This window comes from Canis lupus, chromosome 25 (genome assembly GCF_003254725.2).
Source record: "Canis lupus dingo isolate Sandy chromosome 25, ASM325472v2, whole genome shotgun sequence".
Classification (NCBI taxonomy): Eukaryota; Metazoa; Chordata; class Mammalia; order Carnivora; family Canidae; genus Canis; species Canis lupus.
This window is the reverse complement of record NC_064267.1, coordinates 25908781-25936605: the sequence shown is the minus strand read 5'-3', so window position 1 is coordinate 25936605 and position 27825 is coordinate 25908781. Positions and strand designations below refer to the sequence as shown.

Sequence of the window (27825 nt, the reverse complement as noted above, 5' to 3'; positions counted from 1 at the left end):
CAGAACTTGATCCTGGGACCCCAGGATCATGCCCTGAGCCAAAGGCAGACCCTTAACCGCTGAGCCACCCAGGCATCCCTCCATTCATCTATTGATCCATCCACTCATCTATTGACAAAAATCATTCAATGTGATGTATTCAGCACTGAAATTAAAGAAAATTGCTCCATATCCAGAATCTATCCTCTTTGCCAGTGGACCCTTTGTGCTGAACAGTAGGTGCAGAACTCCACACTCATGCATCTGTATGTAGATTGATGGTGTTGAGCAATTAGGCAGATATTCAATAGAATCACTATAGTTAGTAGGATAACCAGCACCACAAAGAAGTTGTAGTTTTGCCTATTACATCTTCATAAGTTTGGCTGGTAAAGAAAACAGTGAGTCCAAATGAACTTAGAAAATTTATTACTTACACATACAACAAAGCAAGATCAGCATGGTGTTACCTCCTAGTGCTACAGGATGCACCCAACAAAGGGGCCAGATGATGGATAGCAGAGATTTTGGGTCACTCTGCTGCTGAGGAGTCAACTATGAACCATAGCCAAGTGGTTGGATAATCTGTAGCTGAACCTAAGGAGGTTGAGGTGGAAAGTACTATGCTTTCACTTTCTGAAACCAGGAAGGGCTGAGAACCTGGTTTATGACTGCCCTTTTCCCTTGTGTTTCATGAAGAACTACAGAGTCCAACTCAGCCAAGACTTGGGCCAGCTTGGCAGTTAAACCTTGCCTATGTAGTTTAGTGAGAAATATACAAGGTCATCAGGGGGCCAGGGCAGACCTTTTTCCTAAGATGCACAGTCCACAGAGAAGGTGAATGGGGAGCTGAAGGAATGGTAGGGTAAAGCCTAGGTGTAAAATGATGTTTCTACAATTTGAAGCCTCTATAAATAATTAAGACATCCTTTCTATGAGTAAAGAGAGAAATAGGTGCTGAGAAGAAAATAGATATCACTTTGAAGTGAGAAAATATATCCTAAGTTTTCATGAGAAGCTTAGCTGTCTTTAGGAAGGCAGCAGCTCAGCTTTTCAAACACAAGATTCTGATGGCTTATTTAAAAAATACTAAAACCCAACAGCTGTGGGCACATCACAGTGTCACAGTTTAATCTAAATTCTCTGACTGTGTAAAAGATGGTGGAGAGGATGTCAAGGATATTCAAGTTAATTGGCATTCACTGGCTTCTCCTGTCAGGGCTCCGGGTTTCCTTTGATACAGCACTCTAGTTGAAACAGACAGTAGTCAACTAACATTTCACTTGTAAAGCACTCAAGTCTGCAGATACCATTCCCATAGCATTTCCTGTGTATTTCTGATGACAGTGGATTCAAACCTGGAAAGAAAATGAATGGAAAGATAATTCACTATGAGTCTCTTTGGACTGTGGAATTAGTACCTCCATTTTTATCAAACTGGATTCCAAGGAGACTTGATTATAATGATTGTTTCTGTAACTGGAAAAAAAACCCTACAGCTTCCCTTCACCTCCCCCTCCCCCTCCATTCATATGTTAAAACCCTAAACTCCAATCTGATTATATTTGAAGAGAGGGAGTCTCAGAGGTAACTAAAGTTAATTGAGGTTGTAAGTGTAGGGTGTAGGATGGTGGAGAGGTTGACTGTCTAAAAGCCAGGAAGGTAGCTCTCATCAGAAACTGAATCAGCCTACAGTTGATTTTGGACCCTCCAGCCTCCAGGACTGTGAGAAAATAATATTTGTTTAAACCACACAATTTGTGGCATTTTGTTATGGTAGCTGAGCTAAGATAATTGGTAATTTGGAAGTTTGCCCAAATCGGTCAGTTAATATACTCAATCAGGTTACCTATGCATGTAGTCATTCACTCATTATTTAATTATGTATTCATTACAAAACCAATTTTTATAACTCCGGGTACTGTTGGGGTACAGATTTGAGTATGATATAGACCTTAATGTCAAAGAATTTTCAGTCTAGATGAAAAAGAGAAGAAACACAAAATATCTACAAGAGAGAAGAAAACATGACAAGTCCAGTGAAGCATTTGCAGCATAGGGTGACATTATGAGTTCAGGGGAGGATGAAATATATTCTGAAGATTTACTATATCTTACTGGGGCCCAAGGCATTTTGAGCTGAGTTTATACTTTTATAGACATGCTATTCTGTAGAATTATCAAAATATGAATAACTTTATTTCTATATGTAAGAAGGTGTTAAAATGAAAAGTGTAAAATATTTGATCATCTGTAGAAATTTTGAGTCAACACATATCCTATGCATGTCATCATGCCCTGGAGGATAACCATCCTATAGGGAGAAAAGGGATTAGGGTTACTTAGCTGGCAAGATGAAAGCCTGAGAAAATGAAATGTAGAGGTTTACATAACATGACAAGAAATTCCTATGGAAGTGATGAGCTTTGGGAATGTGTCGGGCACTAAAGGCAACATTGTAGACTACCTTGTTGGCTGTCTAGAGGCCATGAATCCATCCCCATAAACCATAGTGGAATTAGTCTCATCAACAGCTTCAAGAGGCCTGGATTGTATGGATTCTTAAATCCAGCCTATTGAGTCACCTGACCCCAAAATGTGGTTCATCTTCCTAGAGATTACTTGCAGGAGGGTGAGAAATTAAAGGGATACTATAACATATGTATTTGGACTGATTCAGTAGCACTGAATGAAGAGAATATTCAAGAAGAGACTTCAAAAGTCAGTAATGAATATCGTCAAGCTAAAGTTTGAGACCAGCCAGTGCTCCGTGTCTCTCATGTCTCTCTACTTGCTATCTCATCTCATTAGCACATAAAGCTTATTAATTCTTTTGGAACAAGCAATTCCAAATCTGTTTCTCTGTTATCTAAGGCATCTACAGGTAATAAATTAACTATGAACAATTTCAGTAAATTAGAAAGCCTAACAAATTGTGTTATTGCTATTTGCTGGTTTTGACTATTATGCCTAGACATGTTCCTAAATTGGAGAGTAAACAATAGTGGCAAAACAGGATGGGGCATTACTAATGACAATATAATGATAGCTCTCATGAGTCAGTACTGTACATATTACATACGGGCCTATTCCAAACATTATCACATTTAATCCTTGCAAGACGCTGAGGTTGGTATTATTGCCACTTTGTGAATGAAGAAACTAAGATTCAGAGATAATTAGACTTTTGTCTCAAACTGCATGGCTAACACAAGCTGGGGAGCCAAGATTTAAGCTCAGGTCTTGCTAACATCAAACCGATTGATATTGATTCCTACTTTGAAAATAGAAGGATTCATGGTGGGAAGACGTTTATAGGTCTGCTTGGCGGAATTGCTCTTCTAGACAAATGACTCCCTCCCCGCCACACCAGTTCCCCATTTTACCTGCCAGCACTGGGTCCCAAAAGAAGAGCAAGATAAGCACAACGAGGAGAGGCTTCATGGCTGGGAGCCTCTGTTGAGGCTGGTGGCAGGATCTTACTCTGGCTGTCAGAGTATAGTAAGAGAAGGTTGAGTGCGCCCTCCCATACAAACCTCTCAGGTCACTGATCTTCCCTGAGGCAGAGGAGTTGGCAATGCTTATGTGAGGAAAAAATTGACAGCCCTTTCCCGTTTGACAGCTTTTCCTATTGACAAAGGCACTGCTCCCCCACCTGCATTTTCCAAAGGTACTCCTGGAGATCTGAGAACTGTACTTTTTCTTTTTTAAGCAAATGAAAAGAAAATATTTTTTAAAAAATATTTATTTATTTAAGAGAGAGAGAAAGAAAGAGAGCATGTGCACACACACATGGGCAGGGGGATAGGGGCAGAGGGAGAGGGAGAAAATCTCAGGCTCTCCACTGAGCACAGAGCCCCATGCAGGGCTGGATCTCACCATCCTGAGATCATGACCTGAGCTGAAACGAAGAATCAGGCTTTTAACCGACTGAGCCACCCAGGTGTCCCATCCCATATCTTCTTTATCCACTTAGCATTGACAGTCTCTGAGGTTGTTTTCATATCTTTTCTTTCTGACAATTATTTAAGACCTTTATTAACAGGTGTTTGCTTTTTGTTTTTTTTTTTTTTTGAAAAAAATCAAGTTGTAAAATTTTATTACAAATTAAAAATGAGACTCTTAAAAATCTCAACTTGGCCAGATATGAAACAACTTAAAAACTTTAAAGGTATATTGAGAAAAAAGCTCAAGCTTTCTTTTTTTTTTTTTTTTTAAAGATTTTATTTATTTATTCATGAGAGACACAGAAAGAGAGGCAGAGACATAGGCAGAGAGAGAAGCAAGGCTCCTTGTGGTGAGCCTGATGCAGGACTCAATCCTAGGACTCCAGGATCATGATCAGAGCCAAAGGCAGACGCTCAATCACTGAGCCACCCAGGTGTCCCCCCCCCCCCCCCCTTTTTTGAAAACACATTTGTCATTACCAAAAGAGACATCTTCAGGTAAAAATAATAAAAACCCCATGCTGCATAGATAATGCAGATAGTTCCATTTATGTGGTAAGTGGGCCAAAACAAAGCACTTAAGATCTTTAGCTTCAAACGTATTTCTTATTGCCAGAATTTCATATTCGTTTCTTCTTATTGGATGAGTAAACCAGACAATGGTATAGATGGTAGAGATGGTGAACCAGTATTTACACAGCCCTAACCTATTCAGCCTCAGAGCAGATAAATTCTCAGCTGGTGGATTGGCTATTTTTGTCTCTTTGCCATCATGTGGTTTAGGGTTTTCTGGGTGTCTATGTGGGTAATTGAAGTTGTATTGGTACTGACATGGAGGTGGCTGTTGACCTTGGGTCTCCTCTCCTTGGTTTTCCTTTTTTCCTTCTCTTTTTCATTGCTGTCCTCTTTAGGCTGTCTTTAGCAAGGAGGACCCCTGTGGAATTGTGGTTTATAATCCTGATGCATATTCTGTCTCACTGGTATACCTTGTTCTCCTGCACCCTGCTTGTCAGCTCCCTCCACCGCTTGTCCCTGCACAGGAGAGTTGACGCCCATAGGGTCTCCATGTCCTAAGGTGGGAACTGTGCACAGCCCTCCTTTTCCCATTCTCCCTATTCTGGTACTGCTGCAGGTACTTGCGTGAATAGCGTGGGTAATGGTTACCATCTGCTGTGTATTTATAGCCTTGCACTGGAGCTCCACCAGGAGCTGTCACATTTCCCTTTCCTCCTTCAACAACGTCAAACTCCATAGTCTCTCCATCTCAAACACTGCAGAGGAACTTCCTGGGGGTTATTTTTGTTTATGGCAGTCTGGTGTACAAATACATCTTCCTTAGTGTCATTTCTGTTGATGAAACCGTATGTTCTCAAAACCTTCCTTGAATGACCTTCTTGTCCCCACTGGCAGGTGCTGCTGGTATGAGGAGGCCTGGGGCTGCTGGTGGTGCTGGGCTTGGTGTCGGCAGCACTGAGAGAGAGGCGGTAGGTAGCTGCTCCGTCTGGGCCTCGCTGTTCAAGGTTGAGGTGATGGTGAGTGGGGCCGGCTGTGGCAGCTGGGCTCCTTCCACGGTGTGATGGTAAGTAAGCTGGCTGCAGTGGTGGGGCTGCTCAGTGCTCTCTTGGGGCTCTCTCACTCCTGCTGCCGATGGAACTTGGTTGTTTCCATATCCTGGCTATTGTAAATAATGCTGCAGCAAACACAAGGGTGCAGTTAACTCTTTGAGATATTGATATATTTTCCTTTGGATATGTACCTAGAAATGGGATTGCTGATCACATGTAATTTTAATTTTTTGTGGAATCTCTATACTCTTTTCCATAATGGCTGTCTCAATTTACATTCCCAGAAATAGTGCTCAACAGTTCCTTTTTTTCCACCTTTGCCAACATTTCGTATCTTTTGCCTTTAAAAAAAAAAATAGCCATTCTAGCACATGTGAGATAATATATTGCTGGATTTTGATTTGATTTTCCCTGATGATTAGTGATGTTGAAGACCTTTTATTTATCTGTTGACCATTTGAATGTCTCCATTGAGACCTGAGCTGAAGTCAGGTGCTAAACCAACTGGGTCATCTAGGTGCCTCCTTTTTTCGTAGGTTTTTAAATTCTTTTCTTCCTCTTTTGCTGTCTTTCTTTGCTAACTGATTTTTTTGTAGTGGTATTCTTTTATTATTTTCTCTTTATTATTTGTGTATTTATTACAGGTTTTTACCTTGTGATTACCATAAAGCTGTCATCATACATGTTATAGTTCTAAGTCTATTTTAAGTTGGTAATAACAACTTTATTTTTTTTTATTTTTTTATTTTTTTAATTTTTTTTTTTTTATTTATTCATGATAGGCACACAGTGAGAGAGAGAGAGGCAGAGACGCAGGCAGAGGGAGAAGCAGGCTCCATGCACCGGGAGCCCGACGTGGGATTCGATCCCGGATCTCCAGGATCACGCCCTGGGCCAAAGGCAGGCGCCAAACCGCTGCGCCACCCAGGGATCCCGGTAATAACAACTTTAATTGCATAAAAAATCCACACATTTATTTTCTTATCACTATAATTTATGTTGTTGGTGTTCCTGTTTGCATCTCTTTATATTTTGTACTCATTAACAAAATATTGTAGCAATATTTTTGACAGTTTTTTCTTTTAACCCATATGCTAGAATAGATACATTTTCTTCATTGCATCTGGGAATTTGTTTACTGTCTCTTAGTCAGCAGAAGCTTCTTTTTCTGTTATCATGACATTTTAAAAGTTAAACCTCCTTCTAAAATTATCAAACCATCCTTTGCTGGAATTAAAATTTCCAGCTTTAGATTCTTCACCTTCCTTTTGCTTTAAATTGACTTTGCTTTTTCTCTAATCACATTATAGTCTATAAGTATGCCTTCTTATAGCAATCTTACACCTGCTACATAAAAGCTGCATTTTCATTATGACCTAAAAAGTATTTTGCAGGGATGCCTGGGTGGCTCAGCCGTTGAGCATCTGCCTTGGGCTCAGGGTGTGATTCCGGGCCTGGGAATCAAGTCCCGTATTAGGTTCCCATAGGGAGCCTGCTTCTCCCTCTGCCTGTGTCTCTGCCTCTCTCTCTCTCTGTCTCTCATGAATAAATAAATAAAATCTTTAAAAAAAGTATTTTGCAAAAAAGTGCAACTTTTACACTTGCTGGTGTAGCTGCAGCAATGGGTTGATGAATTTCCTTTTTTTTTGTTTGTTTGTTTTTATTACGGTCTTATGCTGGATTTATTTATTTATGTCTGCCTGTTTCACATTTATTTTTATTTTAAAAATTGATACAACAGGTACAAAGAAATATAAAATGAAAGGAAAAGTAGATAAATGAAATAAAAGAAGAATATATTTTATCCCCTATTTGTTCCCCTGACCTAAGCAGACCCATTTTTGCCATGAATTTTGTATTTATCTTTTAATATTTGTATTTATATTTTCAATATTTGAAAAATATTTTAAGCTATATCTGACTATCTATAGATGGATATTCCATAGACTATGGTATGGAGTATTGTCTTCTTTGTTATTATTTATTTATTTATTTATTTATTTATTATTAAATATTGTTTTATTTTGTTTACTCATAGGAACACAGAGAGAGAGGCAGACATACTTATATATTCATATAAATATATTATTTATAATATATTTTATAGTAGTAAGTGATAGAGTGATAGAATAGTATTTACATATGTTTTATGCATTCATGACATACTTAACTTTTTCCTATTTTTTTCTGTGTTTCTCAGCTACATGGTTCATTTGTGAGTTTTTTCAAGTTGTCACAAATCTTCAAAAAGTTTTCCTATTTTTTTATTTACTTATTTAGATTTATTTATTTTAAAGACAGAGAGAGAGCAGGGAAGTGAGAGGGCTCAATCTCACGACCCTGAGATCACAGCCTGACCTGAAACCAAGAGTTGGATGTCACCCAGGAGCCCCTCCAATATATTCATTAAAAAAAATCTGCAAGTGGAGCCATGTAGTTTAAACACACATTGTTCAAGAGTCAACTCTATACAATCCATTAGAATTGAGTGGCTCAACAGGAAAGGATTACATAAAAGCATGGATCCTAGGAGGCAGGAATCATTGGAAGCTATCTTAGAATTTGCCTACCCTCCCTACACCTGGATTTTGTTTGGGAAATTTCTTACTAATTTGTTAGATTTTGATTTTAACAATATTTTTAAAAAGCATTTCATCTTTTTCCTGTTTTCAAAAGTCTAAAACACTTAATTGACCATTACTATATTCTGAACAATGTGTACCTTTTCCTCTCAAAAAGAGAGAAACAAAGAACAGACTTCTGCATGTCAAAAGATGATGTTCACAATAGCCAAAATATGGAAAGAACTCAGATGTCCATTGACAGATGAATAGATAAAGAAAATCTGGTGTACACACACACACACACACACACACACAATGGAATATTACTGAGCCATCAAAAGAATGAAATCTTACCATTTGCAATGATGTGGACAGAACTAGAGGGTATTATGATAAGCAAAACAGGTCAGTCAGAGAAAACAAATATCCTATCATCTCATTCATATGTGGAATTTAAGAAATGAAACAGATAAACATAGGGGAAGGGAAGGAAAAATAAAATAAGATTAAAACAGAGAGGGAGGCAAACCATGAGACTCTTAACTATAGGGACCAAACAGGGTTGCTGGAGGGAAGATGGGTGGGATTAATTAGGTGATGAGCATTAAGGAGGGCATGTGATGTAATGAACACTGGGTGCAACTGATGAATCACTAAACTCTACCTCTGAAACTGATAATACACTATATGTTAATTTATTTTATTTTTTATTTTTAAAGATTTTGTTTATTTATTCATGAGAGACACACAGAGAGAGGCAGAGACATAAGCAGAGGGAGAAGAGGCTCCCTATGGAGAGCCTGATGTGGGACTTGATCTCAGGACCCCAGGATCACAACCTGAGCCAAAGGCAGATGCTCAACCACTGAGCCACCCAGGTGCCCCTTAATTAATAGATTTTAGATTAAAAAACACTCAAGGAAGATTAAAAAAAAAGAGTCCTAGGCTCTACTGAGACAGCCTGATCCCCCTAAAAATCCAGATTTCTATTTCCATCAAATAAACCAGAAGATATGGCAACATTCTTTTGGCATTCTCTGCATGACAAGAATCTATTAGAATTGAGTAGAAGTTACCCTTTATGTAAGGCCTGTATGCTCCATGGCTCCCCTCTCCTCATCATTCCCCACGCTTCTCCCTAATACTTAGACACACATTAATTACCACTTGTCATAATGAACTTTTTTTTCTTATAATACAGAAATACATCTCTGTGCAAGACTCTTAGAAATGGGGAAAGGAGCTCAGAGCTGCCAACTCAAGGAAGCCTCTGAGGGACTCTGACATGACAAAGACAATATATAAAGTATGGAGGCTGCCCACAGAGCTATTATGTACCATTGTGCAACTCACCTCATTGCCTCTGTGAATGATGCCCCGAGGCTTGTGCAGTGAGCAATCTGCACAGCTGTTCAGTGCATTCGGAGGCATGAGAAAGATACAGGTGTGGGACAAAGCTGTGAGAATAGAGCAGGCAGGATATGGTCCCACATGAGGTGGAGACAAACTGAGGTTACAGGAGGGGGAGTGGGGGCATGAAGTAACTGGGTAGATGGGCATTAAGGAGGGCATGATGTAATGAGTACCGAGTGTTATATGCAACTGATGAACCACTAAATTCTACCCCTGAAACTAGTAATACTCTATATGTTAACTAAACTGAATTTAAAAAAAGAGACTATGTTCACTTGGGCACTGGAAGGAACTCTTGGACTCAGATTTTATGACAGATTTTGGAGAATGCAGATGCATGAAGAGCTTATTCTTTCTCTAAACCAAGTCTTGAATAAGGTAGAGGAAGAAGGATAAAATGGGCATGAAGGAAGATGAACAGCTCAGGTAGTGGGGGGAGAAGTGTCATTGTTTTTCTCTCCAGTCCTGGATTCCACAAAGTGGGAGGGAAAGGAAACGGGAGGAGGTGATGGAGAGTAGAAACTCTGGGTAGAGTCTGATGTCATGGTGCACTCGTGTTTCCTTGTGTGAGTGGAGCTCAGCGAGGTGGCAAGACCATAACACAGCATTGATTGGTTTTCTTTGGTAGATAGATCTGAGGTAGATATTTGTCCCCCTTCCCTCATACGGGTTCCCTCAGCATGGGAAGAGAGTAGTAGTAGAATCCTGTATGACTGGGATCACCATGGATGTGGTGGAGCAATAGATACTCCCCCTGGAATTTCTGGCAAGCTCGAACGATGCTTGAGTGGCAGAGTTATCGCATAGACTAAAGAATGAGCTTCACCCAAAGAGTTTTTAAGAATTTTATCAGGAACAAGAAGCAGGGGATCCCTGGGTGGCTCAGCGGTTTGGCGCCTGCCTTTGGCCCAGGGCGCGATCCTGGAGACCCGGATCGAGTCTCGTCGGGCTCCCTGCATGGAGCCTGCTTCTCCCTCCTCCTATGTCTCTGCCTCTCTCTCTGTCTCTCTCTCTATCACAAATAAATAAATCTTTTTTTTTTTTTTTTAAAAGAACAAGACGCAACTTAGCTGTTGTACATTGGCTGGTGACTGAAGACCAGGTAGGAATGTTGATTGTCTTAGTAATGTTAACATCATCAGTGCTTTCCCAGATGCCTCACCACTGCTTAAGTCTTGAATTTACAAATAATTTAGAGAAAACAAGCAATTCTGAATACACTGAGTTTAAGTTTCTGTGACCAGGAGGAATGAGGTTCATAATAAGAATTAGGTTCATTGGGGATCCCTGGGTGGCGCAGCGGTTTGGCGCCTGCCTTTGGCCCAGGGCGCGATCCTGGAGACCCGGGATCGAATCCCACATCGGGCTCCCGGTGCATGGAGCCTGCTTCTCCCTCTGCCTGTGTCTCTGCCCCTCTCTCTTTCTCTCTCTGTGACTATCATAAATAAATAAAAATTAAAAAAAAAAAGAATTAGGTTCATTTATTAAAAAAATAAAGTTACATTTTTGCAAAGGTGCACAGTGGACTCATATCTATATGCCTTGCATGACTCCATTTTGCCAAAGCACCTCCTTAATGACTCTCCCTCTTTCCTTCTAACCTACTTTCTCTTCTGGCCTCTCCAGTTTAGTGAACTGCATTGCTCACCATAACTTTGCTAGCTTTGAAATCACAGTATCACCTTTCATACCTTCTTCTCATTATATCCCATTGCCACTAAATTCTGTTAATTCTACTTCTGAAATCCATTCCTGAATCTCTTCTTTCTTCTTAATCCTCACTACCACTGTTCTAGTCCTAGATCACTGAAATATAATAGCGTTGAATAAATATGTTTGTATAAGACTGTATCTCACACATAGAAAATATACCTTATTTTCAAAACCATGTGAAATTTTAACATATCAATTTTATCTCAGATCACAAGGAATGATTCAATAGATTCCAAAAAGCTATAGAAGAGATCACATTATCTGGTCTCATGAAATTACAGTTAACAAAGAGCTTACACCGGGGTCAGGCACTGCTTAAGAACTTTGCATGTACTAATATAATTCTCCTAACACCATGATGTAGGAACTATTATTATCTCACTTTGTAGATAAGGAAATTGACGTAAAGAGAGATTACAGAACTTGCCCCAGGTCAGACGGTACATTATGGGGTTGGGCTACCGTATTATAGATGAAACAACAACATGGTGGTGGATATAAATGAAGGAAGTTAATATAAAAGTGCACACATGAAAAAAGAGCGTAAGCCTTTATAAAATTCATATTTACTTTATCCTTACCATTTAAACATATATTCATTGTGAATTTCATTTATCCATCATATTAACTATCCTTAGATAGAAAATAGAGTTTTAAATACTTTCAGTTTCTTTTCCTGGAAGCCGAAGAAGATGAAGTTGGACTTTTCACCACTTCTTTTTCCTCTTAAATTTCGTATTCTTTGCTTTGCAGCAGATGGTCCAGTCAGCACAGTATTTAATTGCATGTTCGTCGGGATTGCACTTCATTCTGCAGTTCAAGTATTCTAAAGAGCATGTGTCTTTTAAAAAAAAGGTCCTGGCTTTGAAAAGAAAAAAAATTAAAAAATATTTTTAATTTGTATCTTTTAACATCCGAAGTGTTTTATAATAAATGAAAACAACATCAATCAAGAACTTGCTCAGAAAAAAAAATAACAAAAGAATTCAGGAGAGAAGAGCAGAGATATGAAAAAGAGATAAATGAAGCTCTCTTCCATAGGGTATATAAATGAGAAAGTAAGCTGAAGAGGAGAGTTTTCGATGATAACTGTTATGGCATATTTCTGTGTAAAATGGATAATTTGTTTAGGGGTGGGGAATTGTGATGCAAGAAACAATCTTTGAGTTCAGGAGTGACATTTTAAAAAAGTGAGTGGGGATAGGGGGCACCTGGGTGGTTCAATGGTTGAGTGTCTGCCTTTGGCTCAGGGTGTGATCCTGAGGTCCCAGGATCGAGTCAAGCATCAGCCTTCCACATGGAGCCTGCTTCTCTTTATCCCTGTGTCTCTGCCACTCTCTCTGTGTCTCTCATGAATAAATAAAATTTTAAAAAAGTGAGTGGGGATAAAAATCTAGTGATAAGTAGAAGGGTTAACCTTAAACCAGAAAATGGAGAGAAGACAGAGTAAGATAAAATTGGGTGAAGGCATATGGTGATGGGAAAATGAGGAAGTTATCTCTTGGTGCTTTTACTTTCTTGATGAAATAAAAGGAAATCATCAGCTGAGAATAAGAAGAGGATAGAGAAAGCTGAATCTTGGTTCTAGCTGTCCCGTACATTTAGGCTCAAAGCCATGTCTCCTTCACTGAGGAAATTCCTAAGATTGCACAAACTCCCATAAGTCATACTGTCTCACTTTGTTTCTTCTCTCCCCTTCTCTTTCTGTGTGTGTGTGTGTGTGTGTGTGTGTGTGTGACATATGCATTGCCTTCTGTCCTTTGCCCCCAAAGAAATATTTTTTAAGGTTTATTTATTTATTTCAGCAAGGGAGGAGGGGAATGTCAGAGGGAGAGGGAGAGAGAAACTCAAGCAGACTCCCTGCCCCACCCAGGGCTCAATCTCACCACCCTGAGATCAGAGCTGAGCTGAAACCAAGAGTTGGAGGCTTAACTGGCTGAGCCACCCAGGCACCCTGCGTCTAAGCTCTATAGTGATCATTTCTTACTTTAAAAAATAGTTTTATTATCTGGGTTTCAGCCCTACACACCACTATAGTTCAGTTTTCTTCTCATTATAATTTTCGCTATTCCCTTTATTTTGCAGGTCCTTCCCAAATCCATCCTTCCTTCCTTCCTTTCTTTCTTCTTTCTTTCTTTCTTTCTTTCTTTCTTTCTTTCTTTCTTTCTTTCTTTCTTTCTTTCTTTCTTTCTTTCTTTCTTTCTTCTTTCTTTCTTTCTCTCTTTCTTTCTCTCTTTCCTTTCTTTTTAAAAAGATTTTATTTTATTTATTCATGAGAGACAGAGAGAAAGAGGCAGAGACACAGGCAGAGGGAGAAGCAGGCTCCCAGAGGGAGCCCAATGGGGGACTCGATTCCAGGACCCCGGGATCATGCCCTGGGCTGAAGGCAGGTGCTTAACCGCTGAGCCACACAGGCGTCCCCCAAATCCTTTCTTTACAATTTTTCTATTGAAGAACCTGAGATATTTATGCTGTAGTGTTTCTCATAGTTGATATTTTTCTGACTGCATACTCTTGGAGAATTGAACCTGTTCTTGTGTCCACCATATTTCAGCATACCGGCAACTGGACTAAGAGACTGGATGAGACTCCTGTTTGATTCCTGGCATCAGCTGTACCATAGTTGGTGCTGTGTGTGTGGGCATTGTCAGGAGGGCCCATAATACCTGGTTGTCTCTCTCTTGGAGATGATAGTGACTATTGATGTTCAGTGGCTAGAGTCATTGACACCTTGGGGGTTGTGTACTGTCTAATTATATAATGTCTTTCATTGTTACAGTACTTTAATAAAGAGAAACTTTCTTTAATTTATTTTTTAACCACTTTATTATGATATGACTGCATGTAAAATCTGCATGTAAAATCTGCACTTATTTAATATATCTAACTTGATACATTTTGGGGCAAGTATATACCTGTAAAACCATCGTCACCATTAAGGTCATAGATCTAACTATCGCCTACCAAAATTTCCTCCCACCTCTATTATTATCATTATTATTATTGCTATTGTTATTGCTATGGTAAGAATAGTTAGTGTAATATCTATCTTCTTAGCCAATTGTAAATAAAAAATACAGTGTTGTTAGCTTAGAGGTACTATGTGTATAGTGGAACTTCAGAACTTGTTTATTTTGTGTAACTGAAACTTTGTACCATTTGACCAAGGACTCCCTATTTTCTGCACCAGACCCAGGTAATAGCCATTCTACTCTCTGTTACTATGAGGTTGATTTTTTCAGATTTCATATGTAAGTGAGATCATGCAGTAACTGTATGTCTGCCTGTTCATATCTTTTGCCCATTTCTTAACCAGATTATTTATTTTTTGGGTGTTGAATTTGATAAGTTCTTTATAGATTTTGGATACTAACCTTTTATCAGATACGTTATTTGCAAATATCTTCTCCCATTTCGTAGGTGGTCTTAGTTTTGTTGATTGTTTCCTTCGCTGTGCAAAGGCTTTTTATTTTGACAAAGTCCTAAGAGTTCATTTTTTTTTTTTCCAAGAGTTCATTTTTGCTTTTGTTTCCCTTGCCTCTGGATACATACCTAGTAAGACAATGCTACAGCAGAGGTCAAAACATGGGTTTCCACCCATGTTCTCCTTAGGATTTTTTTCTCTTTTCTCTTTCAGAGAAAGAGGCAGAGACACAGGCAGAGGGAGAAGAAGGCTCCACGCAGGGAGCCCGACGTGGGACTCCATCCCGGGTCTCCAGGATCACGCCCTGGGCTGAAGGCAGCGCTAAACCCCTGAGCCACCCGGGCTGCCCTCTCCTTAGGATTTTGATGGTTTCCTGTCTCACATTTAGGTCTTTCATGCATTTTGAATTTACTATATTGTATGGTATAAAAAAGTGACCCAGTTTCATTCTTCTGCATGTGGCTGTCCAATTTTCCCAACACCATTTGTTGAAGAGACCTTTATCCTTAGGATATTATTTCCTACTTTGTCAAGGTTAATTGACCATACAATTGTGGGTCTATTTCTGGATTTTCTATTCTGTTCCATTAATCTATGTTCCAGTGCCATAATGTCTTGACGACTATGGTTTTGTGATATAACTTGAAGTCTGGAATTGTGATGCCTCCAGCTTTTCTTTTCTTTTCTGAGATTGCTTTGATTATTCAAAGTCTTTTGTGGTTCCATACAACTTTGGGATTGTTTGTTCCACCTCTGTGAAAATTGCTGGTGGTATTTTGATAGTGATTACATTAAAATGTATAGACTGCTTTGGGAAGCATAGACATTTGAAGAATATTTGATTTTCTACTCCATGAGCATGAAATGTTTCTTCATTTCTTTGTGTCATCATCAATTTCTCTCATTCATGTTCTATAGTTTTCAGAGTATGATATTTTACCACTTTGGTTAGGTTTATTACTAAGTATCTTATGGTTTTTGGTGCAATTGTAAATGGGATCAATTCCTTGATTTCTCTTTCTGTTACTTCATTATTGGTGCATAGACATGCAACAGATTCCTGTATGTTGATTTTATATCCTGAGACTTTGTGGAATTCATATATCAGTTCTAGCCATATTTTGGTTTTCTTCTCTTTTTAAAAAATATCTTATCTACCTATTATCTATCTATAAATCTATCTATCTATCTATCTATCTATCTATCATCTATCTATTTTCTATCATCTATCTTATCTATCTATCTATCTATCTATCTATCATCTATCTATCTTCTATCATCTATCTATTGAGAGAATGCCAGGGGAGGGACAGAGGGAGACACAGAGAGAGAATCTCAAGGATACTGCACTGAGTGTGGAGCCCCATGCTGGGCTTGATCTCAAGACCTCGAGATCGTGACCTGAGCAAAAAAAAGAATTGGCCGCTTAACTTGCTGACCCACCCAGACACCCCTAGTCAGTTTTTCTACAGAGTATTATGTCATCTGTGAATTGTGGAAGTTTGACTTCTTCCTTGCCAATTTGCTTGTCTTTTATTTCTTTTTGTGGTCTGATTGCTGAGACTGAGACTTCTAGTACTATGTTAAATAACAATGGTTAAGAGTGAACATCCCTTGTTTTGTACCTGACCACAGAGGAAAAGCTCTCAGTTTTTACTTATTGAGAATGATATTAGCTGTTGGTTTTTCATATATGGACTTTACGATGTTAAAGTATATTCCTTCAATCCCTACTTGTTGAGGTTTTTTTTTTTTTTTTATCAAGAATGGATTCTTTGTAATATATTTCGAAATCAGGAAAAGTGATATGTCCATCTTTGTTCTTTCTCAAAACTGTTTCAGCTATTCAGAGACTTTTGTGGTTCCATATGAATTTTAGGAATTTTTTCTTCTTTCTTTCCTTCTTACATTTTTATATTCTTAAAATTTTAATCTTTGTTATAAATATTTCCTTGAACAGTGTTGTTTTTTCTACTTTTTTGTTTTTTCTATTTCTAAAAAAATTACGTTGCAATTTTCATAAAGATTTTATTGAATTTGTAGATTGTTTTGGGTGGTATGCATAATTTTTTTTTTTTTTATTTATTTATGATAGGCACACAGTGAGAGAGAGAGAGGCAGAGACACAGGCAGAGGGAGAAGCAGGCTCCATACACCGGGAGCCTGACGTGGGATTTGATCCTGGGTCTCCAGGATCGCGCCCTGGGCCAAAGGCAGGCGCTAAACCGCTGCGCCACACAGGGATCCCGGTATGCATAATTTAACAATACTTTTTACACCCATGAACATGGGTTATCCTTCCATTTATTTGAGTCTTCTTTAAATTTCTTTTATCAATAGTTTTTAGTGTACAAATAGTTTTTAGTGTACAAATCTTTCATTCCTTGATTAATTTATATTCCTAAGTATTTATTTTTATTTATTTATTTATTTATTTATTTATTTATTTATTTATTTATTTATTTAATTCCTAAGTATTTAATCCTTTGATGTTATTTTAAATGGGATTGGTTTCAAAATTTCTTTTATGAATACTTTGTTGTTAGTGTGTAGAAATACAACTGGTTTTTGTATGTTGATTTTGTGTTCTGTAGCTTATTGAATTATTTTATTACTTCTAACAGTTTTTGGTTGTGTCTTAGGGTTTTCTACATACAAAGTCATGTCATTTGTGCATGAAGATAAAATTTTTAAAAATTTTTGAATAATTTTTATTTCTTTTACTTGCCTAATTGCCCTGGTTAGGACTTCTAGTACTATGTCAAATAGAAATGGCAAGGGTAAGCATTCTTGCCTTGTTCCTTATCTTACAGAAAAAACTTGAACGTAAGTGAAGTTTTTTACCATTGAATATAAGTGAAGAATTTCTTTTTTGTTGTTGTTGTTGTTTTGTTTTTTAAGTAGGTTCCACACCCAGCGTGGAGTCCAATGGGGACTCCACTGTGAGATTGAGACGTGAGCTGTGATCATAAGTCAGGCACTCAACTCACTCAGCCACCTAGGCACCCCTGAAGAATTTCTTTCAACATTTTTTGTAAGGCATTTCTACTGGTGACATAGTCCTTCATGTTTGTCTTAGAAAATTTTAACTTCATAAATGAGACAGAGAAAGGCAAATAATATATTATCATTTATATGTGGAATCTCAAGAAAGCTGATATTTTTAAAAAGGATTTAAAAAATTCATTCATTCATTCATTCATTCATTCATTCATTCATTCGAGACACACACACACACAGAGGCAGAGACACAGGCAGAGGAAGAAGCAGGCTCCCCATGGGGAGCTTGAGGCGGGTCCTGATCCCAGTGGGATCATGCTCTGACCCGAAGGCAGATGCTCAACCACTGAGCCACCCAGGCATCCCTAAAGAAAGCTGATCTTATAGAAGCAGTGTAAAGTGGTGATTATTAGAGGCTGAGGGTGTAAGGGAAATGGGGAAATGTAGGTCAAAGTGTACAAACTTCCAGTTATGAGATGAACAAGTTCTAATGATCTAATGTACAACATGGTAATTCTAGTTCATAATACTGGATTATATACTTGAAAGGTGCTAACGGGGTAATTTTTTAAGAAAGATTTTATTTATTTATTCATGAGAGACACAGAAAGAGATGCAGAGACATAGGCAGAGGGAAAAGCAGGATCCCTGCAGGGAGCCCAATGCAGGATTTGATCTCAGGACCCCAGGATCTCAACCTGAGCCAAAGGCAGACACTCCATCACTGAGCCACCCAGGTGCCCCCCAGAGTAAATCTTAAATGTTCTCACCACACACATACACAAAAGGTAATCATAGCTGTGATGTAGATATTAATAAACATTATGATGGTAAGAATTTGTAATGCATAAGTGTATCAAATCAACATATAGTATACCTTAAACTTACACATTGCTATATGTCAATTATATAACAATAAACCTGGAAAAAATAAAACAAAATTATACTTAAAGACGATAAAACAAAAACAAGACCCAGTTTTCTGCTAGTTTCTTAGTAAGTTGTTCTCAGAGATGTGATTGGGTTTTGTGTAAAGAAATACAAAACAAAAAAACATTTGTAATTAAATAAAATTGAAGTCTTTGTAAGAAAAAAGGAAATTATTTCTCCTTCAGTTTTAAGGGGTTATTTATCTGGAAAGAGAAATTCTAGGTTGATAGAGTATTTTTTCTTTCAACACTACAAATGTTTCACTTCACTTTCTTTTTGCTTGCATGATATCTGAGGAGAAGCCTGTTGTAATTCTTATTCTTATTTATCTATAGGTCAGATTATTTTCTATTGCTTTTTTCAATATTTTGTCTTTTCTTTTTCTTCAGATTGAATATGATATTGCTAGGTTTAGATATTGGTTTTTGTGGTTTTTTTTTGGTTTTGTTTTGTTTTTGTATTTATCCTTGGGATTCTCTGAGTTTACTGGATCTGTATTGTGTCTACTGCAAATCTTGGGAAATTCCCAGTCTTTATTGCTTCATTGATATCTTTTTTACTTTTGTCTCTCTCTTTTCTTCCTGGTATTCCCATTAGACATATTTTATACCTTTTGCAATATTCCACAGTTATTGGATATTCTGTTCATTTTCATTCTGTTTTTGCTTTTCCATTTTGGAAAATTCTACTGACATTTATTAAGCTCACCACTCTTGCAAGTGTGTCCAGCCTATTGATGAGCCCATTGCTATCACCTGAACTGTGTTCTCCCAAAATCTGTTTTCATATTCCAACACCTAGAACTGAATGTAGCCATATTTGGAGATAAGTTTTAAAATAGATTAAAGTAAAATGAGACCATTATGCTAATCTTGGACATTTAGTTTTCAGAATTTCAAGAAAATAAATAAATAAATAAATAGATAGATAGATAAATAAATAAATAAATAAATAATTTTTTTTAGCCACCAATCTGTGATATTTTGTTACGCAGCCCTAGCAAACTAATATACTTATCAAAGGCATTCTTCATGTCTGCTATAGTGCTTTGATTTCCAGCATTTTCTTTGAATCCTTCTTATAGTCTCCATTTCTCTACTTATATTATCCATTGGCTCTTGCTTATTTGTCCATCCTTCCATTAGGGACCTTAGTGATAGTTGTTTTAAATAAGTGGGAAATATCAGAAAGTGAGACAGAAAATGGAAGACCCCTAACTCTGGGAAACAAACTAGGGGTGGTGGAGGGGGAGGAGGGCGGGGGGTGGGGGTGACTAGGTGGCGGGCACTGAGGTGGGCACTTGATGGGATGAGCACTGGGTGTTATTCTCTATGTTGGCAAATTGAACACCAATAAAAAATAAATTTATTATTAAAAAAATAAATCCCCAGTTTGATAATCCAACATCTGTGCCACATCTGTGTCTGGTTTTGATGCTTGTTTCATCTCTCCAAATTGTGGTTTTGGTCTTTTACTGTGTCTAATATATATATTTTTAAAGCTAGGATGATGTAGTGTGTTAAAGGAGCTGAGATAAAGAAATCTTTAGTGTGAGTTTTTTTTCTTATATATTTTATTTATTTATTCATGAAAGACACAGAGAGAGGCAGAGACACAGGCAGAGGGAGAAGCAGGCTCCCCCATGGGAAGCCCGATGCAAGACTTGATCCCAGGACCCCAGGATCACACCCTGAGCCAAAGGCAGATGCTCAACCTCTCAGGTGTCCCTTTACTGTGAGGTTTTATGTTTCTCTTGCTAGGGGTTAAGCTGTGTTGACTTATTGCTTCAGCAATTGCTATTAGAAGTTAAAAGTTCTTTGGATTTCTTTGCTTTTGTATTTCCAGTTGCCTTTGGATTTCCCTGAGATGACTTCTTGAATTAAGTCTGAGACATGTGGTTCTTTCAGTTGTATTCCCCCTATTGTAGTATTTTGGAGTGGGGGCAAAGAAATTATTTTAGAGTCCAATGATTAGTTATCAGTCTTTTAGTGAACCTGTGCCCCTTTAAAGGGCTATGGCCTTCACAATTTTTTTCTCAGTCCCGCTCACCTCCTCACCCCCACTTAGGTGAGATAAAAAATCTGGAGGAGACTGGAGTTGGGTACTTTCTTTCCCCTGCATGGAAGGCTAGATCAGGTTAGAGTTGGGTGTTTCACTTTCACCTGGTCACTGAGACCCTGGTAAACCCCCAGTTGGTTAGGTTCTAGTAAAATAGTTCCTTTTGAGGGCAGGCTTTGTTAAGAACAAATTGCTCCAGGTATATTTCAAAGTGACTAATTTTGCTTCCTTCCCCTGGAAATACAAAAGGATTTTCTTTCCAGTAATCATTGTGGAAACCTGTTAGTGCTCTGGAAGGTAAAACTCACAGTAGTGTGAGAGCACCACTAAGCCTGTTTTTTTTTTTTAAATCCCTGGAGTTTTAACTCTCAAATTTATATTGAACTTTCTATAATTTGTTAATTACTCTGGTATTGATTCTCATGGATGTTGCATCAGGGGTTCTGCTCTGGTAAATTTTGACACTCTTTGTATCCACCTGTTTATCTGTCTAATTTTGGGAACTGCTGTTTGCCCTGTGACTTCAGTTCTCTGAGGGATATAAGAAGAGTTGCTGGTTTTGTTCAGCTTTTCTCTTGCTATGAAAATGATGGAGGTGTGGTTCTAAGACGATAAACCAGAAACCAGATGAAAGTCTCTATAGCAATTTTAAATTGTTTATATTGAATTTGGAATTATAGTTAAGAGCCTAATGTTGTCTTAAAAGAACTCTTCAGAAACTCAAGTAATGTAATTTACATATGCACTTTTTCAGTGGACTGATATCTAAAATTTATATAAGTTGCTGCAATGAATTTATAGAATACATTTTAAGGTATTATTTCTGTCTACTATACATAAAATAATTAAACACTTAGGCTTTTAGCAAGTATTTGATGATGAAGTATGCTATGTTTGATTCACCCATTTCATAAATAATTAGAGCACAGAGGTAATATGCTTGCTATATTTATGGACACTGGAGCATACAATGAAAAAAAGTTCTTACTGTCCTGGAAAGGTGGTAAAAATAGGTAGAAAGGAGTAGGAGGAGTAAATCTCAAGCATGCAACTTAAACATGATGATTTACTTTGAAGAATAATAAAGTTTTTAACTTCTTTCTACTAATGGAATATTCTGACAAACATATGTAGGAAGGAAAATAAATCTTCCAATAATCAGTTTTAAATATACTTGAATGTTGGAATGAAAATTCTGTTGACTTGCTGGATCAGGGAAGACTGCTGTAGAAAGTTTTTCAGCCCTTCCTTTTAGTCTGTATGTCTCTTTCAGTCTGAAGGGAGTCTTCTAGGCAGCATATAGATGAATTTCTTAAAAATCCATTTAGACATCTTATGTCTTTTGATTGGAGCATTTAGTCCATTTACATTTAAAGTGATCATTATAGGTATGCACTTATTGTCATTTTATTAATTATTTTGTGATGTTTTGTAGTTCTCTTTTCCTTTCTTCTTTTGTTGCTCTTTTTCATTTGTCACTTGATGACATTTTAGTGTTATGTTTGATTTCCTTTTGCTTTATTTTTTCTTATCTATTATAGGTTTTTGGTTTGTGGTTACCATGAGGTTCGCATATAACATCCTATGTGTACACATCATTCTATTTAAAGTTGGTGTTTGCGTAAGTTCAAGTATATTCTGAAAGAACTACATTTTTACTACCTCCTCCATGTTTTGTGTATATGATGTCACATTTTACACCTTTTCATTTTGTGTGTCACTTAAGTAATTATTGTAGATGTTATTGATTACTACTTTTGTCTTTTAATATTCATACTAGTTTATAAGTGATTGATTTATGCTTTTACTATATATTTACTTTTACCAGTGAAGTTTTTTCCATTCATAATTTTCTTTTCATTATGACTTTTTTCTTTCCACTTACAGAAGAATCTTTAACACTTCTTTTAAGTCTGATTTAGTGGTGATGGACCCCTTTAGTTTTTGCTTGTCTGTGGAATTCTTTATCTCTCTTTCAGTTATCTCTCTTTCAGCTATAAACTTGCAATGTAGGGAACCCTTGGTTGGAACTTTTTTCCTCCAGCACTGTGAATGGTTGTGCCACTTTCTTCTGGCGTACAAAGTTTCTGCTGAAAAGTTTGCTTATAGCCTTATGAGGTTTCCTTTGTATATAATAAGTTGTTGCTGCTTTTAATATTCTTTTTTTTCTAACTTCAACTTTTACCATTTTAATTATAACGTGTCTTAGTGTGGTTCTCTTCGGGTTCATTTTATTTAGAAATTTCTTGAAATCTGTATGTATGTTTCTTTCCTAGGATTAGGGAACTTTTTAGCCATTATTTCTTCATATAAGTTTTCTTGTCCTTTCTTCTCTATCTCGTCCCTTATAATGCAAATGTTATTACACTTGATGTTCCAAAGGTCTCAAGTTATTTTCATTAATTTATTAATGAAATAAATTCATTAATTGCTCTGTCTGGATGAATTCTATTGCTTGTCTTCTAGCTAACGATTGGATTTTCAGCTTCACCCAGACTGTTATTGAATCCCCTAGTCTATTTTTTAGTTCACTTATTGTATTCTTTATCTCTGTAACTTCTACTTGAAACTTTCTTTTATTTTTAATCTCTTTGTTGACAATCTCACTGTATTTACCCATTCTTCTCCTGAGTTCATCAAGTATCATTATTACCATTACTTTCAAGTCTTTACCAAATAGATTTCTCATCTTTGTTTTATTACTGCTTTTTCCCCTCCTTTTTGGTGTTTAGTTCTATCATTTGGAATATATTTCTTGTCTTCTCAGTTTGCCTAACTCTGTGTTTGTTTCTATTTATTAGGTAAATTAAGTACCTTTCCCAGTCCTGAGGAGCAGTTTTTTGTAGGAGAGGTCATGTGGAGCCCTGGAGTGCAATCCCCTCTGACTGCTGGAGTTGTATGCTCAAAGGGTGTCTCCTGTGTGGGGTGCACACAGTTGTCTGCTGTGGTGGGATATGTATGTGGTGGAAGGGCCAACAGTGTATGAAGGTTCCTTTTTTCCATATCCTTGCCAAGACTTGTTATTTCTTATCTTTTTTGTTTTACTAATTTTGACAGGTATAAGTTGATATCTCATTGTGGCTTTGATTCGCATTTCCCTGATGATTAGTGCTATTGAGCATCTTTTCATGTGTCTGTTGGCCATTTGTATGTCTTCTTTGGAAAAATGTCTATTCAGGTCCTCTGCCCATTTTTAAGTGGATTATTTGTCTTTTTGATGTTGAGTTATATAAGTTCTTTATATATTTTGCATATTAACCCCTTATCAATATATCATTTGCAAATGTCTTCTCTTATTTAGTAGGTTGCCTTTTTATTTTGTTGATAGTTTCCTTAACCGTGCAAAAGCTTTTCATTTTGATGCAGTCTCAATAGTTTATTTTTACTTTTGCTTTCCTGGTTTTAGGAAACATATATAGAAAAATGTTGCTCTGGCTGATGTGAAAGAAATTACTGCCTGTGCTCCTTTGTAGGATTTTTATGATTTCAGGTTTCACATTTAGGTCCTTAATCTCTTTTGAGTTTATTCTTGTGTGTGGTGTCAGAAAGTGTTAGTTTCATTCTTTTGTGTGTAGTTGTCCAGTTTTCTTAGCATCATTTATCGATGAGACTGTCTCTTCCCTGTTGTGTATTCATGTATCTTTTGTCACAAATTAATGGACCATATAAGTGTAAGTTTATTTCTGGGCTCTCTATTTTGTTCTATTCATCTATTTTTGTGCCAGTACCATACTGTTTTGATTACTACAGCTTTGAGATATATATTGAAATCTAGAACTATAATATCTCTAGTTTTATTTTTCTTTCTCAAGATTGCTTTGGCTATTTGGGTTGTTTTGTGGTTCCACGCACATTTTAGGATTAGTTTTTCTAGTTCTGTGAAAAATGCTGTTGGTATTTTGATATGTATTGCATTAAATCTGTGGATTACCTTGGGTAGTATGGATATTTTAATAATATTAATTCCAATCCATAAGCACAGAATATCTTTCCATTTGTTTGTGTAGTCTTCAATTTCTTTCATCAATGTTTTATAGTTTTCAGAATACAGATCTTTCATCTCCTTGGTTAAGTTTATTCCTAGATATTTTATTCTTTTTGGTGCAATTGTAAATGAGGTTGTTTTCTTAATTTCTCTTTCTGCTGCTTTATTAAAGATCGCAATTTAAGGAATATATCAATTTCTTCTAAGTTGTACAATTTCTTGGCATGTATTTTTTCATAGTATTCCCTTATAATCCTTTGTATTTCTGTGATGTCAGTTATTAAATTGCCTCTTTAGTGTCTAATTTTATTATTTGGATCCTTTCTCATTTTTTTTCTTGATGAGTCTAGATAAGGGCTTATCCATTTTGTTTATATTTTCAAATAACCAGCTTTTGGTTTCATTGATTTTTTCCCTTTTCTTTTCTCTTTTTTAGTCTTTATGTCAATTATTTTTGCTCATATGGAACCTCAAAAGACTTTGAACAGCCAAATCAACTTTGGGAAAGACAAACAAAGCTGGAGGCATTCCACTTTCTGATTTCAAAGTATTACAAAGCTGTAGGAAGATTTAGTTTTGTAATGATGTCAGCTCTCCAAATGGATCTCAAGATTCACTGCAATCTTAATAAAAATTCTCATTGAATATGTATGTAGGTGTACTTGAATATATTATTATAAAATTTATATGGAAATTTGAAATGGCAAGAATATTCAAAACACTCTTTGAAAAAAGAAAATGTAGATATATTTATCATATATGTAGACATCATAAACTGTCATTAATTAGAATAGTGTATTATTTTTGCTAAAAGAGACAAGTAAAACAATGGAACAAAGTAGATCCCCTAAGATATACACTAGATTTATGACAAAAGGACACTGTAAGCCATTGAGAAAAAAAAATTCTTTTCCAAGAAGAGTTATTGGTCAATTAGCTACATACAAGGTAAAAACAAATTTAAGAATAAATTTTGACCTCAATTTCATGAAAATCAATACAAGGTGGAGAGTTACAATTTAAATTTGACAGGCAAAATAATTAAATTTTGGAAGATAAAGAAATCATTTTGAAGAAGATGTTCAGAGAATATCTTTATGACCTTTAGGTGAGAAAGAAATACAAAAAACCTAAATTAAAACAAAGTCTGATGAATTGGACTGTTTTGATATTAAAAATCTCTTTTTATAAAATGAGGTGTAAAGGAGGTAAAAAGGCAAGCCATAGATCAGGAGATATTTGCAAGACATAGTTTATAGTGAAATCCTGCAGATTGCTGAGAAAATAACAATTCAATGGGATAATAGACAAAATATTTGAAAGGTACTCTGAAAATTGATATTAAAATGGCCAAAGTGATAAATTAAAATATTTTCAATCTTATTACTAATATAGGAATTTGAATGTAATGTACATTCAGTTACTACCGTACATCTGCTGAAGTGGCTATAATTTAGCACCTTGATCAGATAAACTATTAGTGAAGAGGTGGACCAATAAAAGCTGTTTTTCACTGCTGAAGATAATGTAAATTTGCTCAACTGCTTGGGAAACTATTTGGCATTCTTTCCTAAAGTTGATGATACACATGTTCTATGACAAAACTTTAGTTTCTAGATATATACCTGATAAATATGTGTTCAGATATACAACAGGAATCATTTAGCAAAAATTCATAGCAGTAATAGTATTTATAGCAGCCAACTCCTAGAAACAATCTACATGTTCATCAATGATAAAATGAATGAATATACTGTGGCATATTACAACAATGGAAAACTATTTAGGAATAAAAACTAATAAACTACAATTGTACACAGCAACACAGTTGAATTTCATGAATGTTGTATGGAGTAAAGTAAGCCAGATACAAAATGTACATAGTATATCGTTTCATTTATATAAATTTTAAAGTAAGATGAGAAAACTAAACAATAGTGTATAGATATATGTGCCTAGGCATCAAAATCCTAATATATGTTCTTGTAGCCAGAATCCTAAGGTTTGGTTGTCTACCATTCTAGATATCCTAGGCATAAATCTGTATTAGTTTAAGCCAGTGATAGTGTTCTCTATTTCTTTGCTGGTGATTAGTTTGGGGGTCAGTATGCAATTCATTTCTGAGAAAGTATTCCTTTGTCAGTATAAGAAGAAATGTCCTCCTTTCACTCTGATATAATGTAGTGGATCTGGATATGATGTCTAGAGCAGTGACAGCTATCTTGAGACCATAGGAAAAGCTAGTCAAAGATAAATTTGACTCTTTTCCAACATTGACGGTGTGGATGATCTGCCGCGTTAGCCAATTTCAGGATTGTTTTTTGGACTTATGTGTTATAATATATTTTCTTTATTATTCAAGCTGGTTGAATCTGAGTTGTTTGTAGCTTGAACCTGAAAACATACTCATTAGTACGGCAAGCATTTACAGTATAATGTTTTAAAAAGCCCTCACAGAATGGAAGAGAATATTTCCAAACCCATTCTGATAAAGGTTTAGTGTCCAGTCACAATAATAAAAGACAACCTAATTTAAAAATGAGTAAAGGGGACACCTGAGTGGCTCAGCGGTTGAGTGTCTGCCTTCAGATCCAGGCGTGATCCCGGAGTCCCAGATTGAGTCCTGCATCGGGCTCCTTGCAGGGAGCCTGCTTCTCCCTCTGCCTATGTCTCTACCTCTCTCTCTGTGTCTCTCATGAATAAATAAATAAAATCTTAAAAAAAATGAGTAAAGGATTTGAATAGACATCTCTACAAAGAAGATATGAAAATGGCCAATAAAACATGAAAAGATGATCAACATCATTAAGTTGCAAATTAAATGCAAATTAAACTAAAATGAGATATTGCTACAGCAACTAGGATGATAATAACAAAAAAGACAATAGCAAATGTTGGTGAAGACGTGGAGAAATTGGACCTTCATGCACAGCTGGCAGGATTGTAAATGAAGCTGTGGGAAATTGACAATTCTTTAGAAAGTTAAACATAGTTATTGTATAATACAGCAATTGTATTCCAAGTTTTATACTCAAGAGAGCTGAAAATATGTCCACACAAACACTTGGATATAAATCTCATAGCAGTATCATTCATAATAGCTCCAAAGTACCAAAGCAGAAAGGATCCAAATGTCCATTAACCGATGAATGGATGAATAAAAGGTAGTGTATCCATTCAGTTGAATACCATTCATCAATGGAAAGAAATTAAGCATTGATGCATGCTACAACATAGATGAACTTTG

At 36.6% G+C, this 27825-nt stretch overlaps 2 protein-coding genes and 1 pseudogene across 2 annotated transcripts; all 3 read right to left on the bottom strand.

Moving 5' to 3' along the window:
* Nucleotides 1-391: 391 nt before the first annotated feature.
* DEFB134 (defensin beta 134) lies at nt 392-3508 on the bottom strand. The gene is made up of 2 exons (XM_025462897.3): nt 3366-3508; nt 392-1337 (listed from the first exon to the last, which is right to left on the bottom strand). Exons 1-2 carry the CDS (start codon nt 3421-3423, stop codon nt 1195-1197), a joined length of 201 nt encoding a protein of 66 aa, XP_025318682.1. The 5' UTR covers nt 3424-3508; the 3' UTR covers nt 392-1194.
* Nucleotides 3459-9627, bottom strand: LOC112670204 (Y-box-binding protein 1-like; annotated as a pseudogene).
* A 2136-nt stretch (nt 9628-11763) lies between these two features.
* On the bottom strand, nt 11764-13738 carry LOC112670203 (beta-defensin 131A-like). The gene is made up of 2 exons (XM_025463846.1): nt 13620-13738; nt 11764-12039 (listed from the first exon to the last, which is right to left on the bottom strand). The coding sequence occupies exons 1-2, from the start codon at nt 13736-13738 to the stop codon at nt 11889-11891; spliced, it is 270 nt and encodes an 89-aa protein (XP_025319631.1). The 3' UTR covers nt 11764-11888.
* Nucleotides 13739-27825: the final 14087 nt, after the last annotated feature.

What these genes read in the sequence shown, in the direction of transcription:
- DEFB134 (XM_025462897.3), bottom strand. Translation starts at nt 3,423, where the DNA reads ATGAAGCCTCTCCTCGTTGTGCTTATCTTGCTCTTCTTTTGGGACCCA. An exon ending in TTGGGACCCAGTGCTGGCAG is followed by an intron (nt 1,338 to 3,365) that starts GTAAAATGGGGA and finishes TTTTCTTTCCAG; the next exon opens with GTTTGAATCCACTGTCATCA.
- LOC112670203 (XM_025463846.1), bottom strand. Translation starts at nt 13,738, where the DNA reads ATGCTGAAATATGGTGGACACAAGAACAGGTTCAATTCTCCAAGAGTA. An exon ending in GGTTCTTCAATAGAAAAATT is followed by an intron (nt 12,040 to 13,619) that starts GTAAAGAAAGGA and finishes TTTCAAAGCCAG; the next exon opens with GACCTTTTTTTTAAAAGACA.